This window comes from Castanea sativa, chromosome 9 (genome assembly GCF_040712315.1).
Source record: "Castanea sativa cultivar Marrone di Chiusa Pesio chromosome 9, ASM4071231v1".
NCBI lineage: Eukaryota > Viridiplantae > Streptophyta > Magnoliopsida > Fagales > Fagaceae > Castanea > Castanea sativa.
The window spans coordinates 42,677,747-42,695,232 of NC_134021.1; the positions used below are offsets into that span (position 1 = coordinate 42,677,747).

At 37.8% G+C, this 17,486-nt stretch overlaps 2 protein-coding genes across 3 annotated transcripts; one reads left to right on the forward strand and one right to left on the reverse strand.

Moving 5' to 3' along the window:
* Positions 1-1,125: 1,125 nt before the first annotated feature.
* Positions 1,126-11,119, reverse strand: LOC142610291 (receptor-like protein 6). 2 transcript variants are annotated; one of them, XM_075782074.1, is made up of 7 exons: positions 9,703-11,119; positions 7,244-9,610; positions 7,057-7,087; positions 6,879-6,970; positions 5,929-6,038; positions 1,542-1,642; positions 1,126-1,425 (listed from the first exon to the last, which is right to left on the reverse strand). In XM_075782074.1, the coding sequence occupies exons 1-2, from the start codon at positions 10,685-10,687 to the stop codon at positions 7,761-7,763; spliced, it is 2,835 nt and encodes a 944-aa protein (XP_075638189.1). In that variant the 5' UTR covers positions 10,688-11,119; the 3' UTR covers positions 1,126-1,425; positions 1,542-1,642; positions 5,929-6,038; positions 6,879-6,970; positions 7,057-7,087; positions 7,244-7,760. The 2 variants fall into 2 exon arrangements, with proteins under 2 accessions (XP_075638189.1, XP_075638190.1); XM_075782075.1 differs by lacking the exons at positions 1,126-1,425; positions 1,542-1,642 and having other exon boundaries at positions 6,021-6,038; positions 6,879-6,966.
* A 2,341-nt stretch (positions 11,120-13,460) lies between these two features.
* On the forward strand, positions 13,461-15,402 carry LOC142609256 (serine/threonine-protein phosphatase 7 long form homolog). Its single transcript, XM_075780842.1, has 5 exons — positions 13,461-13,665; positions 13,748-14,168; positions 14,513-14,603; positions 14,716-15,108; positions 15,328-15,402. The coding sequence occupies exons 1-5, from the start codon at positions 13,461-13,463 to the stop codon at positions 15,400-15,402; spliced, it is 1,185 nt and encodes a 394-aa protein (XP_075636957.1).
* The last annotated feature ends 2,084 nt before the right edge of the window (positions 15,403-17,486 follow it).

The window sequence follows — 17,486 nt, forward strand, 5'->3', positions numbered from 1 at the left end:
ATGTTTTAGTTTTTAAGTGAATTACACAATTTTAGTGTTTTGATTTGATATAATTTGAATTTGAAAACCAATTTCTAAGTCTGATAAAAATCTGGACAATACTATAACTATGGTTCTCATGCCAAACTGATGTCAATAAGTAGCAAAAGAGAATATGTATTCTTATATCACTTCCAGGGGTGCATAAATTTAGGCTAAAAAATCCCTCGACATGAGGAAATACTTGACAAAGTTCTTTTGAATTCAGATGAAACATAGGAAACAATGAAGTGATTACCTTCAAAAGAAGTGTATTGCATTTATGCAAGAAGACTAGAAACACGCAGATTTCATATGTTTAAATCGATAATGCTGAGAAAAACAAAGTGTTTGTGCATTTATACGGTGGACTTCATTTAATGAATGGGTTCTACTCAAGAGGCAAAGGCAATGACACAATACGTCGAATGCGAGACCAAATTGATAGAACCTAATAGAAGATAGAAGATAAGTGTAAAATAAGAGAAGAATGCTAGGATAACAATCTTACATACACACCCTATAGATGTTGGAGCTAATCGTAGGAGCCTATCTAGCTATATATATGTTTGCATCACCTTCAATATCAGATTCATACGTACTACCACATTCAATTGCTTGCTGATGTCTTTTTTTATACAACCACATTTATTTGCTAATGTCTTTTTCTTTTTCTTTCTATAAGTAAAAATTTATACATGTATTTCTTAAGATTATTAAGCAATTGAAAACCCAATGAAGCATATGGCTTATTCCAATGCCCTATGTGTGCAATTTGCCTGTTAAAACAAGGCCTCCAAGGATAGGAGCCTATCTAGTAATGTATGCATCACCAACAACTTTCAGGATTACAACATTTAAAAAAACTTCATTCTGGCAAAAAACATTTAAACTTGGGGAGCCTAAACAGAACTCAAAGGAGCTTTCAACCAATTGGTTGATCAAGTCCCTTTGCAAAGCCCTTATTAGATGGTATCGTGCAATTTTCTATATACTGCTCTCTAGTTGACTGAACAAGGTGATATTTAACACAACTAGGCAGCATATTCATGTCACCCCCCCCCCCCCCCCCCCACACGCGCACACACACACACAAATTGTATTGGCAAGCATCTTCATTACAATGTAAGCATGGCAGACAAAATCAGGTGCTTAATCATTTCAGTACACACACTGAAACCAAATTGCATATCATCTAGAAATACTAACATAAAATGTAGCTGCAAAAGGAGTTTAACATAAACAACTACAACTAGGCAAGGAGAAGCTTAACAAAATTGGGCAGCACATCCTTGTCCCCAAAACACGCACACACACACACACACACCCCCATGTTAATGAGCTTCTTCATCACAATGCAAGCATGGCAGTCAAAACTAAGTGCTTAATCATTTCCGCAAACACCAACTGCAAATCACCCATAATTAGTATTTAATTTAGTAATATAAAATTGGTGTATCCACAAAATGAGTCTTAACATAAACAACTACAATTCATTTTGGCATAATAAACTAATTCCATACCAAGAAACAAAACACCAACAAGAAGCTTTCTTGAAAAATTATCTTTTGCCAAGTTAAAGTCTGTTACTGCAGCTCCACACCAAGCATGTTTGCATAGTGTCCTGCAAGAAATTAAGACATGTAAGTGCATTCTTGCTTGTGATATAACACCAGAAGTAGATAAATAAACACCAATTAGAGTAGTGACCAAATAGAAAAAACCTAAACCAACCTCACTAATACTTATGGTTTTTAGAATGTACATATTAAGAAGTACTCCAAACCTTTACCACATGAACATGTGTGCCAAGGATGGGGACCAGGGTAAATGATCTAAGCATATACCCATGCCAACAAGTACATAATAAGAAGATATCACATATATCATTGCTACTGTTAGGAATGCTATAAGCATATGGATAATAATTGTTGTATTGAGATTTAGTTAGTTAATTAGTTACAATTTCAAGCATGTTAATCACATTTAGCACATATTGGAATTATTAATGCACATGGAGAATAATAGAACCAATAGGATGAGGCCATGTGGGCTAATGAGATTAGAGTTAGTCTTCTATAAACACATGATTGCAATTCAACATTAGATATCATTGAAGAATAAACCAATTTTTCAGTGCATTAGTGCATCTCTCTCTCTCTCTCTTTCTCTCTTTCTTAATCTCTCTCTTTCTCCATGGAGGGTGACTACCTCGAATTACGTCAATTTCCCTACAATTCCCATCAACCCCCCTATAATTCCCATCCATCACCATTAGGAACAACTAGGTTCCTAACAGCTACAAAAAGAATTATGAACCTAAGATTACTTTGTTCATCGCATATTTTCAATTACAGAAAAATAAAAGGCTAAAAAGATGCTTAATACCTATGAACTCCAACAATTTTCCCTTTCAAAATGGAGGCAAGAATGCTTGCCACGTCTACAGCCTATTGCTGCTTTGAACCAGGAAAAGTTATACCATTAAGAAACAACTTGATTGAGGGAAAATAGAAACTAGATGCAAAAGTTAACATCCTCCATAACAAGAAAAATATATGCAAGAATCACAAATTTAACCAAAATTTCTTGCCAACAACAAAAAAATATCATAAATCTAATTGCTACAAACAAAAATCACTCTTAAATCTCATGAGCTAGGATTGCTTTGTTCATCAGCATGTCCACAAAATTGTGGCTGACCTAATCAATAGCTCAACCAGAACTTGCAACTAGATCTAGTAACCTAGTTAGGAAGTTATACCACTCATGCCTAAGGAACACAATCCTATCTTACTCTTTACCCCCTCCCCAAAATTGATGGGGGCCAAAATAGGCTTGTTTGGCATCACTCCAGCTTGGGTGAATACCAGGTCAAAAAAGCATAAAACCTGCTCCATCTAGCTAATTTTCATAATGACCCAAATGAGGCCAAGGTACTTGGTACACCTAATGAGGTTTGGCCCAGCATCTGGAAAGTAAACTGCCAGTAAAAATCATTACCTTCATTTGGAAAAAAATTCATGACAGCCTGCCAGTCAGAATGAATCTCATGAATCTCAGACATAGAGGTATTCAGGCCACTAGCAACTGCCCTCTCTTCCAAGAGGAGAATGAAACCACCTCATATTCCTAGCTTGCCCCTTGGCAAGGGCTGTCTAGCCGGGATTAGATTATCCCTTAGAAAATAAGAGTTAGGACAGACTTCAGTAAAACAGTGGTTAACAAGGTGCATCACAACTAATAAGCTATACCTCCAAGACATTATGGCCTTCTTGCAAGTGATCTTCACCACCCTATATTCAGGTCATCCATGAGAGAAACACCCTAATCCAATTGAAGTGGCGCCCACATACATAACTCTCGTTTGCAGGTACCATGATGCATACAAGAACAGAAACAGGCCTTAAACTGAGGAAAGACATGATGCATCTACCATTGAGTTTGTTACGGTCTGGCAACTAAATATCAAAGCTGCAGGGGCAAGGCACAAGAAGAATAAAAGGAGGAGACACACATTTAAAGCCAGAAATATAGCAGGGACCAGAATCTTTGAGGGATGGAACAATTCCAAAGCCGATTCCATAATGTTGGTACATCAGGAAGCTATCTTGAAGTAGTTCTCAAGGCAAAGGAGCTCGGATGCTGGTGACTAATAGTGCTCACCAATAGCAAGAACCCAGAGAATGTGTGCTAGCACTTTCATTTCCACCTTCATGACTGTGTACTAAATTGATATTAGTGAAAACTATTAATAAGATACTGATTCTATGCAAAAGATTCATAACCCATAAACTTTTTTCTTTTCTTTCATAACTAAGAATAGTACTAACTCAAAATAAGTGAATCATTGATTCCATACCATCCAAATTGTGAGCAGCACAAAAACATTGAATCAAACAACACTAAGAAAAGCATCAAGTGGATTCTCAAATTCATGCTTTGAAGAAATGTATATTTAGCTAAGGGGAATTTTCACCATTCTATTACCTAAATAAGCACCATAGTTTAGTTGTTGGATGCCTGAACGATTAAGCGCTTCCTTCTCAACAAAATCCATGTATTTCGCTTTCACTACTTTCATTATCACACACCACAAATGGTTCCTAAGAGCACACTTCTGTGCAAATGGCTCAAATGCAATAACATGGGGTAAAGCTTAATTAACCTAAGACTTTGTTCCATGTAGAGATTTATATAACAGTAGAGTGAAATCACAAATAATTAAGGCATAGGGTAATATCATCCTATCATTCATTGCATCTCTCAACAACAAAATAAAATGATTCCATTTTGATTCAAACCTCATAAACATTGAAATTTCCATTAGGGGCTGGCAAGATGAAATAGAAGGTATCAATAATCAATATCAAATTCTAATAAAAAAAACAAGACCCTCAAGTATTTTATCAAACACCGTGCATGAATGTAACAAATAATCATAATTTATGGGAGGGAGAAGGGGTTGGTTTTTTTAGAGATTATATATGCAGCTTCTTGTGTAGCAAATACTTATTTGATATTCAAGTAGACAACATAATTTTTTATTTTTCATTTTTATAAAAGTAAACAACAAAACTATTTAAAGAACAAAAAGGACAAAAGAAAATAGAAGGCAGAAAATACCTGAGTTTTGCCAAGAAGAAATGAAACATAGATCAAATTTGGCTTTGGGAAACATGAATATCTAAAATAACAGGTTTTAGAATCAAAGATAAGCATAAACTTTCTCCCCCTATAAATGAATGAATTTTTAAAGTAAACAAACTATACAAACAGAGCAAGCAACAAACTAAATAGCAACTGAAACCAATGGTACAGATAATCGAACTAAAACCCCTAAATTATGGCTATCATACAAGATAGTGAAATGCAAACCCCCTCCCTCTCTTCCAAAGAGTTACAAGTTTACAACATAAGATTATTCACCAACAATTTTTTCATTCTCATTACAAACTCAACCTAGGCCTTAATCTCTCTTCTAATCAAAAGCAGGATAGCCTTCTTAGACTTTACATTGCCGCATCATACAAGAGCATTTCTTTGAAGCTAAATATAATAAACCACCATAGACCAAGCAAGTTTGCACATGGTGCTTTCAAAAATTTTACCCTTCAACCAATCCATACCCCACAGACTCACTTAACGCAAGATATATACTGGGGATTTTATTAAAAATCATGACTTAGTCAGATCACTTTCAAAGAAACTCCTGCAGACACACCATGATTGCCCCTTTTAAATGGCCTGTCTTGAGTGGAAAGTCAAATCACTTTCTCCAACTTCATTTCAGGAGATATAGTTCTTATTTACTCCTAAGCTTATTTACAATATAACTGCAAAGTTATGTTCCACTCACAACATGGCTCAATGCATTTTTTATTATTCTTTAAGTAGAAGGGAGAAGATTTAACTAAAGAAGGAAGCCTAGCTTGACAAGATGGAGGCATATTTTTTGAAGTCTGATTAATGTGTTCTAATTTTCTATGATGATAAATACAGACTGGAGTCAGAATCATTGTTGACAAAGGTAAGGGTCATTGAAGATGAATCCAAATCAAATGCATCATTAAATCCCAAACCTGGCCAACCTAGAGGTAAGAATAATCACCAGAATATGGATCACTAAAGCTAAACCTAAATTGTAAAAAGAAAAAAACAAAGCTAAACCTTTAGACTAATTGGACCTTTCAAGATTTGACCACGCTAAGAATTACATAATTCAACATGCCTGGATAGATCTATATCATTTTGGTCACTAAGAGTTGAACTTGAAACACCTAAATTTGTCTATAATTAAATTTAATATCTTAATAGTAAGCTACATTAAATAAAAATGCAATTATAGAAACTGAAAAGGAAAAAAAAAAAAAAAAGGGATTGCACAGCTACCGTTAAAGTCTCAATCACCTTTGACTTTTAACTCTTAAGGATATGAACCTCAACTGTTGCAGAACATTCCTCACATGTTGCATTTCCTTTTGCTTTCTATCCAAATCCTGAACTTCTCAATAATTAAACTGCAAAAAAGAACACAGTAAATGAAAAAAAAAAAAAAAACTATAACTGCAGGAGCAATGTTATCAACAAAAAAGAAGAAGTTAAATTAGTTAGAACATTAAGGTTTGGCTGCAAGGGAATTCAGGTTTGAATGCGCACTTTTGTTCTAAATTGTTTCAAAATGTAAAAACTAAGTGAGCAAATATAATCAAGGTCCTTAAGGAAAATCATAGATAGCTGTAACTTTTTTTTTTTTTTTAAATGAATGAAACCATACAAACGGCAAACTCCAGCAGCTAACTAACCATGCAAAGAATCAAACTAAGAGTCTAAAACCCTCAATTATGCCTATCATCAAAATCAGAGAAATGCCTTCCCCTCCAATTACAACTTAACTATTCACTAACAAAAAACTCTCTTTGCAACCTCAAACCAAGCCTTAATGTCCCCTTAGACTTCACATTTGGTACCAGGTATATACCTGGGATTTTATTAGACACCATGACTTAACTACCATAGCCTCTTTGACAATTGATACTTGTTAGAATATGGTTAAAAGATTAAATTGACTATTTTCTAACAACTTAAACTTTTGGGAGAATTGGTAGTTTAACATGGTAATATATTACAATACAATCTCAATATCATCCTAAACCTTCAACCTAGTTGAATTCTCATTTTTTTTCTTTATTCAATCAAAAAGTGACAATATTCACATTCAACATGAATAACAAATGTTAAAATATTAAGAAATGCATTCACCAAAGAATCAAAAAATGGACACAAAAAACAAAATCAAAATTTGAATACACAAGGATATGGTTAACAAATTTAAAAATCAAGAAAGAGAGAAATAGGACCTTTGTGTTAGCTGTAGAGGTCTTGATCTGTTCAAAAGCACAGAGGTTACTGATATGTTTTGAAACATTGGAGGCAACAGCCTTGAACCTTACTGGGCAAACAAATCAGATCAATAAAAGACAAATATTATAACAACAGAAAACCAAATTGCAAGCTGGAAAGAGATCTTGAGCTTACCAATTACTTCAACAGTAACAATGCCAACCAGCTGCATTAAAATAAATAAATCAAACACTTATTTTATAAATAATAATTAAAAAGCCAAGCATCTTGATTTTCCATTGAATGAGCCTTTGAATTTAGAGAAAAAGAGATAAGAAAGTGACAAAGGCACCCAAAGATGTAACTAAAAAGGGAGGCATACCTTGGCAAAGAATGGTGTCCTGTGTCTTTGAGGACCATGAAAGAAGTTGATATTCTCCAAAATAACAATTCTGTGCTGCCTCCATTGTTTAAAAAATGAAGAAGAAAGTGAATAAAGATGATGAAGAAGTGAGTGTTTAGAGAGGCTTCTTCTTTAGCCTAATCCTGCCACATGGACGGGTGAAGGAGAGCTCCGCTTTCTACTGGGCTTCAACATTTGTGTCAAATTCAGAGTCAATTTCTACTTAGCCATTGAAGTCAGATTCCTGCACACCCAGATTCTCCTCCTTGGTTGAAAACCCCATGATCTAGAAATGAGGAAGACCCACAACAGATGCATTCTACATGGACTCCCAACCATTTTATAATGAAGTGGTTTCCACAAATTACAACATAGTACAACATGCCTTTGAAACCTTCTTGAAAAACTCTAGCAAAACCACCCACAAATTGTTTTGACTGGTTATTTTTCCTTCATGTCTGTGGACATTCTTCTTCAGCCTTTTGAGCATGATATGTTACTCTAGCTTGACCATCCTCACAATCCACTTTGGTTTTCCAATTTTAAACATAAGATATCCTATCAATATTCCATATATCACTCCACATCCATAACCAATCGATATAGCTTGCCAACTAAACCCATTTTCAGGCTCTAAATTGTCTTTTTGTTGCAAGGTCAGTGGTGGTGGTTTCTTAGCCGCATGGCTATTGCACTTTCTTGACAATGGAAATCCACATAATCCCAAGTTTTCAGTGTATGAATCATTAGTAAATGTATTGAATTGTTTTCCTAAAGGTATGGGTCCTGTAAGTTGATTATGTGACAAATTTAAAACTGCAAGCCATGGTAGATCTGCCAATTGTCTGGGAATCTCCCCGATAAGCTTGTTGAAAGAGAGGTCTAACCATTCAAGATTGCTCAAATTTCCAAATGATGATGGAATATGACCTATAAGGTTATTGTGAGAAAAGTTGAGCCCCTTGAGTGATTTCAGTCTCCCAATTATCTTTGGCACCTCTCCTCTAAAATTATTGTTTGAAAAATCAATGGTTGTGAAGACAGTTTGGATTCTCACCAACTCAATATACGACCCTTTAATCATCACATTCAAAGAGTCCTGATAATACCCTTCTCCCATATATTTCAACATAACTTTTCCTTCATCCACATTTGTCATGGCTTTAAAAAATTTGAAATATTTTATTGGCAAAGAACCATTAAACTCATTGTTAGAGATGTCAAGGATTCGCAAATTTGGGAAAGGAAAATTGGTCTTAGGATTGCGTATACGACCTTGAAATTTGTTGGATCTTATGACAAGAACCTGTAAATTCAAAAGACTTTCCAGCCAATAGGGGAAGGTTCCATTTATCTTATTACTTCCAAGATCTAGAACTTCCAAGTTCCTACAATACGCCAAAGATCTTGGCAATGGCCCTTCCAATTGATTGCCATTCAGGTTAATATTCCTAAACTTATTTCCCTTGGAAAATGTTGCAGGGATGGTACCATGAAGGCGATTCATTCGCAAATCCAACACTGAGAGGACATTAGAGTGTACCAAACACTCAGGAACCATGCCACTTAAGTTGTTATAAGACAAGTCTAGAACATAAAGGAAACTTGCATTGCAAATTAAAGACGGGATTTCTCCAATTAATTTGTTATTGGAGACAAACAAAAATTCCAGACTATGAAAATTTAGAGTGGGAAATGGTCCTTGAAGCAAGTTGCCATGAAGATCAAGAAAATATAATGAATCCCTCCCCATATCCCCCAACCATTTTGGAACTTGACCATAAATTCTATTCTTGGAAAGGTCTAAGAATTGTAATGTTGTTGCCATTCTTAAGAATATTGGGAATTCACCAATGTTGCAAGAAGACAAGTTCAGACTGCTAAGTTTAGGCAGGGTATAGGTGACATTATTGTTTATGCTAACTAGGTTACTTGACAAATCAAGATAGTTGAGATTTTTGAGCTTTGAAAACATGTCTAACTCCAACATAGAAATCAAGTTATTTGATGAGAGAGATAGATAAGTAAGGTTAACAAATCTAGATATTGACCTTGGTATAGAACCCTGTAGCTTATTATAACCCAAATCAAGATGCTCCAATGAATTGGACTTGAATTCACCAATCTCACCAATGAATTGATTACCATCAAGATTTAATGTCACCAAAGAGGGCAAATTGAACAACCAAGATGGCAATGTCCCTTTTAGAAAATTTGAACTTAAGTAGAGATCTTTTAGATTCAAAAGCCCACTTACGTGATTAGGAAGGTGACCAACAAGTTGATTGTTGTCAAGGTATAAACTTGAGAGGTTGGGCAAGTTAAATAGCGACAACGGCAGCAAACCTGTTGAAATATTCCCCAATAATTAAAACAAATTGTTAGTTCATGCGTAAGCCAAAGACAACTAAAATTTAAAAGGGGCAATTGAACCTCACCGCTGAAGTTATTAGATGACAGAGCCAAATACGTAAGTTTTGTAAGGTTCCCAAGTGATGTTGAAATTGACCCAGTAAAACTGCAATTATAGAGATCCAAATGCTTCAGAGACTTCAGATTGTCGATAGAATCAGGTAATTTTTCTGAAAAACTTATCGAAGATAGATCTAAGAACTTTAGGAAAATACTGCTCCAATTACACTTTGGAAGAGAACCCAAATCAAGATTGTAATTTTCCCCTAGATCAAGGGTTTGTAAATTGGGAAGGCAGAGGATGTTATTTTGGAGTTTTCCCTGCAACTTACAGTAATTGAGACTAAGAGTTGTTAACGAGGAGGATAGATTCATCAAAGAATTAGGTCTAATTGAGGACATATCTGACTCATCCAGAAGAAGTTCCCTTAACTGAGTAAGGTTATGAATGACTCTTTTCCATACTGGTGTTTCAATTAAAAGCCCATCGCTGAATGAAAGATCAAGTGAAACCAGCGAAGACAAATGAGAGATTTCGTACGGGATTTTGCCAGAAAAACAGGAATAAGAAAGGTTAAGATGAGTCAAAGTCTTAAACTTGCCAAACTCAGGGGAAATTAGGGAGTCATTGAAGCAATTGCCAGCGAGATTCAAGGTCCTCAGATGGGGAAGAAAGAAGAGGGTACTGTTGGAATGAATGGGGCCTCTAAGCCAGCTGCAACTGAGGTCAAGGCCAATAACATGGCGTGTGGTCTGGTCACACACGACCCCATCCCAAGTACAGCAGTCCTTATCCTCCTTCCAAGAGGCTGTCTTTGGATATGAATTATCACACATCTGAATTCTAGATCTATGATAAGAAGGAGAAGCGGATGAATCAAGAGAAAGAGAGTGATTGAAATGGAGTAGGGCAGAGCATGGTGAGATTGATGACAAGGAAGAAGAAAAACACCGCATTTGAATTAGAACAAGAAGACAGAACAATTGATACTTCCAACCTAAACACCCCATTTGAATTTGATACCCAAAAAGAGAAGAGAAGGCAAAAGCAAAACACTGTAAATATATCTGATGTTATGAATTGAGCGAGGTGAGGGATGGGATGAAGATGAATATAAAATGAAGATTTTATATACTTCCAAGTCAATTGAAGTCTTTGAACGCAGTTACATAAAAAATTAAAATAAAAGACTTTTAAAACAGTTGACTTGACCCAGAGTTGTTGTTGGATTAGATTAGTGTATCCACGCATGTGATTTCCAAATAGAAAAAGAAAAAAGTAAAATTTTCTCTTACAGTGTCCACACTGTAATAACTCAAAAATTGGCCTCCACAAGTCGTAAGACACCAGTCACAGCTTCAGTCCTTGTCTTCTGCAGCCTCCAGTCGACGACCAGTGAGCAACGGCGCTGGGATCCCTCTTTCTCTCACTGTTCTTTTTTTTCTTTTTTCTTTTTTGCTGAGAACCCTCATTTCATTCGGTCATTTGTATGTTGAAGACTTGAACAATAGATAGTTTCCACTTTCTAGCTTAGGAAATGACGCCTGCCACTGTGGGACGAAATAGCAAAATAACCCTCAGTTGCTAACTATATAGTTAGCAGGCCCGGTTTGCAAAGTATATTATAAACTAACATCTCGAGTCTTAGACGCTCGATTTTGAGCTAAAAATCGAGTCTTTAAGGCTCGGTTTTGTCTGTTTGATGTGGCGTTTTTGCCAGGTGGCCTCCACCTGTAAATCGAGTCTTAGAGACTCGATTTATGTGACGTGGCCATCTGGATCTGACGTGGTTGTGCCACGTGGAAAATGAGAAACCGAGTTTGTGAGACTCGATTTAAATTTGGGTTTTTTTCAAATTTAACGCCTCTCACAGCTCTCCTCTCTCTCTAACACGGACGGACTCTCTGTCACTCTCCCTCTCTCTCACTCTCCCTCACTCTCACACACCGAACCTCAGCCTCTCTCACTCGCTCACCCTCTCCACTCTCACTCACTCACCCTCTTCGTACTCACCAGTCTCCACCATTTTCCATCAGGCTACGCGGTTTGCTCTGCGCCTCCACTGCCTCCACACCATTTTCCATCAGGCTACGCGGTTTGCTCTGCGCCTCCACTGCCTCCACACCATTTTCCATCAGGTTTGTTTTTTTTTTTTGTGCAAAATAAAATTATTCTGTTTGGTTACCGAGAAATTGAACTAGAGAAAAACAATACCCATGTCTTCAATTTCACTATCTCATCAATTTTACTCACCAAAATAAGAAAAACCCAATTCCCATTACTTAAAAGTAGTTTGTGTTCAAGGGTCAAAAATTCAATTTGGGGGTTTTAGTTCTCTTTGGTTCCTGATGCTGTAAAGGCTAAGGTTTTACCATAAATTCAATATCCCTATTTGGAAGACCCGAGATTGTCATAACCCCACGGGGAACGGTGGATTCTTCGAAGGATGAACCCATCAAGATTAGCTTTGGTGGTTTAAAGAGACTTGTCTTGGAGGCGATTACTTTTGGTTCTTTCCTCTTGGATGTTGAGAGCTATGTGGATTCTATGTACCATTTTGTTTTGAACTGAGCTATGGTTACTTACATCCCGGCCAAAGCAAATTGGTGGTGGTGTACAACTGACCACCCTAAATGGAATAGGTGAGTGAAATTAGGTGATAAGTGCGAGTATTTGGCACTAAATATGCATGAAGGAGTTGTTAGGGTATTAGGATATATTTTGGCATTGAGCATTTGAAAAAAAAAAAAAACTTTTTATAGCGGTTAAATTTGAATTTGGTTGGTATTATGCAATGTATATATTGCTAGGAATACTATCTTGCTAAATACTGTCTTATTGAAATGGATATTGTGCAAAAATATATGCTAGAAATTTATGAGGGAAAAAAAAATATAAGTACAATAGAGATAGTGTTTACCTTAAAATCATCGGGAAAGAAGCCATAAACGAGTGAAAATTTTAAGCTAATCTTGAGATATATTACTTGTAAGTAACATGTAACTATCAATACATGCTTCTTCCTTGATAGTTATTTGATGGAGTCATCAGTCAAGTTTGCTACGGAGGACTGATCTTTGCACAAGGTACTGTATATATTGATCTAACAGGTCTCTCTCAATATGAGATGGAGAAAATTATGAAGGAAAACTCATCGGGCAATCTATTTTGGAACATCCACAAAACATTGTGAGGTCCACTACCAACTAAATAAGTGATTCACTACCCAAAGATATAAAAAAGGTCTAGCGATCGGTTGTGGAATGTAATTATGCTTTGATTTATCATAACCGTAGGCTGTTTTAGGAATGGAAAAAAAAATCAATAAGATTTCAGTTTTTGTGATGATTTTATGCCATTTATGATTTCGGCATTAGTCCTTTTATGGATTAGGGTTGTGGGAGTAAATTTGGCGAGATAGGGATCAATGATGTTTTGTTTAGTTATACCTACTTCCATAAGCATATTGTGTGTTCATTTCTCAAACTAAGCGCTTATCATTTTTGTGTAGTATGGCTGCCGCAAATGCTGGGCGGATTGACTATACGAGCCTGGACCCATTGACGGGTCGGTGTTGTCAAAGCGGCTCAAGCATCGGTCCGAAGCCATTTGGAATGGGCGGGTAAAACATAAAACTAAAGATTTAACTAATGTACATGCATTTAATTTATACAATGTACATGCATATGCCATCCATATATTAATCCATGGTTTGATCCTGTGCAGGATCCAGGATCTGTTAACTGCCGTAGCCGTAGTTCAGAGTTCTCCAATCGAGAGCCAATGGTGGACGACCGAGTCGGGAACATCATCAAGGCGGTTGGTTTGGAGGGACTCCTTTGGATCCCGGGTAGAGAGATTGACCACGGTTTGATAACTGCCTTAGTGGAGCGATGGCGGCCCGAGACTCACACCTTTCACATGCCACATGGTGAGATCACCATCACATTACAGGATGTGGAGGTTCTTCTCGGGCTTCCTGTTGATGGTGACGCTATAACGGGGAGCACGCGAGAAAACTTGGGTGGATGTGTGCCGGGACTTCCTTGGCTTTCAACCTATAAATCAAGACAACCATAAGCAACTTGCGGGTCGGAGGATTCTCATCAACCGGCTGTTGGAGCAAGTTGCCGATCCATTGCCGCCTAATGCTGAAGAGGACCAGCTGCATAAGTATGCACGATGCTACATCCTAGCGCTATTGGGGGACACAATATTCATGGACAAATCCGGCGATAGGGTGCATCTAATGTGGGTGCAACCGTTGGAAGACCTTCGTAATCCACGAAGGTACGGTTGGGGAAGTGCTTGCCTTGCATGGTTATACCGAGAGCTATGCGGGGCAAGCGAAGACACTAGTCGGATTGGTGGGTGCTTCTTGTTACTCCGGTATTGGGCATGGGCCAGGTTCCCCTATTTGTGCCCCGCGGTTGAGCATGGTCCGCCGGTGGGTGCTTATGGTCCTCCGGTGCGTGGTCCATTGTCCTTGAAGTAAGTCTTTACCTCATGCACGTCATCTACATTATGCGATCATTCCCTAAGCTTATAATAATGTAACTTGCTTTTATTTCTTTATTTTAAAGGCTTCTAGCAATTTTTTATGTCAACATTGTGTAAATTTCAAATGGAGGTTCAATATATATGATTACGTTAATATACTCCAATTTTGTGATTGTCATGTGGCTTGTATGTGCTTTGTTTTTTATAATCGAGTTTCTTATTCTATTGTTATTATTAATTAAGTAAATATCTATAAGATGATCTTAGTAGTTATAACATTGGAATTATCTCTGTACGAAATAATCGAGATATTGATCTATTGCAACTGATTGTAGGTGGTTGTGGGTCCCAAACAAGAAAAATAGGCCCGCCCACATCTTCAGGGACAGATATCGCGAGCAAATAGCTTCAATGTTGCCAGGCCAGGTATGAAAATGCATTGTTTTACATGTTTAGGAACAAGATATTGGATTGAGGGGATTTGAAATATAAACATTGCTACCTAACGTGTTGTGTACTTGTTTTTTGGCTGTTGTAGGTGGTGTGGCAGCCATATGAAGCTGAGTTAGAGGACCTTCCGCCATGGTGCGTTGCAGGGAGGGCCGTGTGGACGGCAACGGTGCCGCTTGTATGTTTCCACCTAGTAGAAAAACATACACCGGATCGTGTCGTTCGTCAATTTGGGATGATCCAAGAAATTCCTCGCAATGTTGACACCGACACTGTGCTTCATGGCATTGATTTGAGGGGGAAGGTCGGTGTTGATTGGACGCGAAAGCATGCTGTGCATATCGATGAGTGGAGTAATCGCCTTCAACGACGTTGTGAAGCAGTGCTTGGTGATATGCCTCCACAGCACGAGTACCATGACTGGTTCAAAAGGATAACTCGGAGGTTCATAGATAGGCCTGGTGCTATAGTGACTCTGCTGGTAACTTCTCAATGTCTTCTACATCTTACCATATTGAAATAGCATGAAACCACCGTTTAGATAACGGTATACTATCACATTTTTACTTAGCACTTGGTCTTTCTATAATTTGCAATTATTACTAGCACAACCAATTCTAAACCAACATTTATTTTATTATCGATTGGCATTGTTGATTTGGTATTGCATTACTAATATGTGTGGTTTTTCCATGTGCAGATTGAGGGATACATCCGTTTGTTGAGGCGTCACCTAGTGGGCACAGAGGACCACAAGGACATTGCGAGGTCCTAACGGCGGTGCATGCAATTGAACGTGTACAACCTCCTATTCACGAGGCCCCGAATGAGGAGGCACCTACTCCAACGGGCCCAAGCACGAGCACAACCCCGGCCGGATGTCGCCCTCGTCCTTTGTTACTAGCCCTCGGGTTGTCCCTACCCCCGATCCTTCTCCATCCACCCCACCTCCATCCCCTAGCCCTACCATCCCTTCATCCCCCCCACATCCATCCCCTACCCCCACCATTCCTTCACCCACCCCACATCCATCTCCTCGCCCCACCATACTGACACCCACCCCACATCCTTGTCCTGGGTCTGACATTCGTCCACCTACTCCACGGTCATTTCCTCAGCTGTTACCCATTCCATCCTTTGACCTGGGTATTGATCCAACTCCACCTGACATGCAGCAGGAGCCACCCTCCCACAGTCCATCTACTGCCCCGTCTTTAGCCATCGACCTACCCCATGTTCAGGCTGAGCAGACTGTTGGGTTACCTGCAGTGGCAGAAGGTCGGCCGAAACGCATATCAAAGGCACCTCCTTGTGGGACAGGGGGGCACAAACATGGACACAATGCTGGGCCCGAGGCATCTGACGAAGGACATGCAAGACCTCCTCCTTATTATACTAGACGGCATAAGATTCAAAAAAGGTAACTCAAAGCTAAATGTGAAACAACACACTTTATAACTAGTGGTATTCCTCTTTTCACATTTCAATCTACTATTGATTACTTAATGATATTATTATGGAGATCAATATGGTTTTAACCTACATTTTTCGAAGTAGGTGATGGGAACGAGTGGTTGAAGGGGGCCAAAATGACAGTGATGCGGGTGTAGAAGACGATAAGCAACTACTCTGACTTTGGCGGTTAAATCAATGGCCATTGTCTGCTACTATGGTAAAGTCTTGGGCTGCCAAGCCTAAGTACATCTAATTAACATTTGCCTATACCCTTGGATGCTTAGTTTCTGCCCAAAGAACAGGTTTTACTTTAGTAATTGATGCTTGAAAGTTGTGACTCAACAAATTGGTGATACGAGTTACGAGATTAGTTTTGTATTAGCCAATGGGTTAATTGCTTAGCAAAAAATTATTACAAAACGGTCTTTTTTCTTCTTCTTCTTGGTTCTGTTTTGTGTGTGTGTTTTCATTTTCCTTTTGCAAATGATCCTCGGATCAAATGCCATTTCCTCCCTACCTAAATAAGAGGTAGAGGATAGCTCAAGGATTGAATCCCATCTTTGGTGGTCATTATGTTCTAATTTCAGAATTTAATTCTTTCTTTATGGTATTTATGTTCCAATATCGAATTTTTGCTTTTCTCTATGGTATTTATGTTGTGGATTGATGAATTCTCGAGAAGATGTCTTTACATGTTCTGATCTGAACAATTTTGTGGTGCTTACATTCTTATTAATCAATTATAGCAATATATACCTTTGCTTTGGCTGGTTCTATTTGCCTCCCATGCCCCGCCCAATAGGCTGAAAAACATAGAATCAGATTCCTTTTCTGTTCATTATTGAGAAATCTTCATTGAGAACAAATCAAGAAAATGTAATCCTTTATATTGATCCTACAAGAAATCCTCCTATTGTTTGGTAGTTGAGAAAGCAAACAATGAAATTGAGCCTTGGGCTTTTGGTGTTATACGTTATTTGGTTTAGACGACAAATCCAATTAAATGAATGCAGTTAATAAAAAAGTTACTTGAATTACACCAACCTTTGTATCAGAGTTTGTCTAGTGTAAGCTGTTTTGCTTCTCTCTTTCCAAACAATGAAGAATTAAAGATAGAAACTTTGAGTTCTTCCTTCCCTTGCTTGCAGTTTCATAAAAGCTTCATTGAGTATTAAGTTCTTATTTTAGCTTTTTAAGTGTTTTACTTTGTGGTGTTAGGCGACTCACAATTTTTAGAGGATGAAAGCACCAAGATTTTTGCTTGGAAAGTGGCCGAGCATTACAGTGCAAGGACAAATCAGACTCTGGAAGAAAGAGAAGCTAGTCCAATCATTCACTTAAAGAAACTTAACAATTGGGTATATCTTGTCAATTCATGTAACATGCTATGAGCTTGTGATTGTT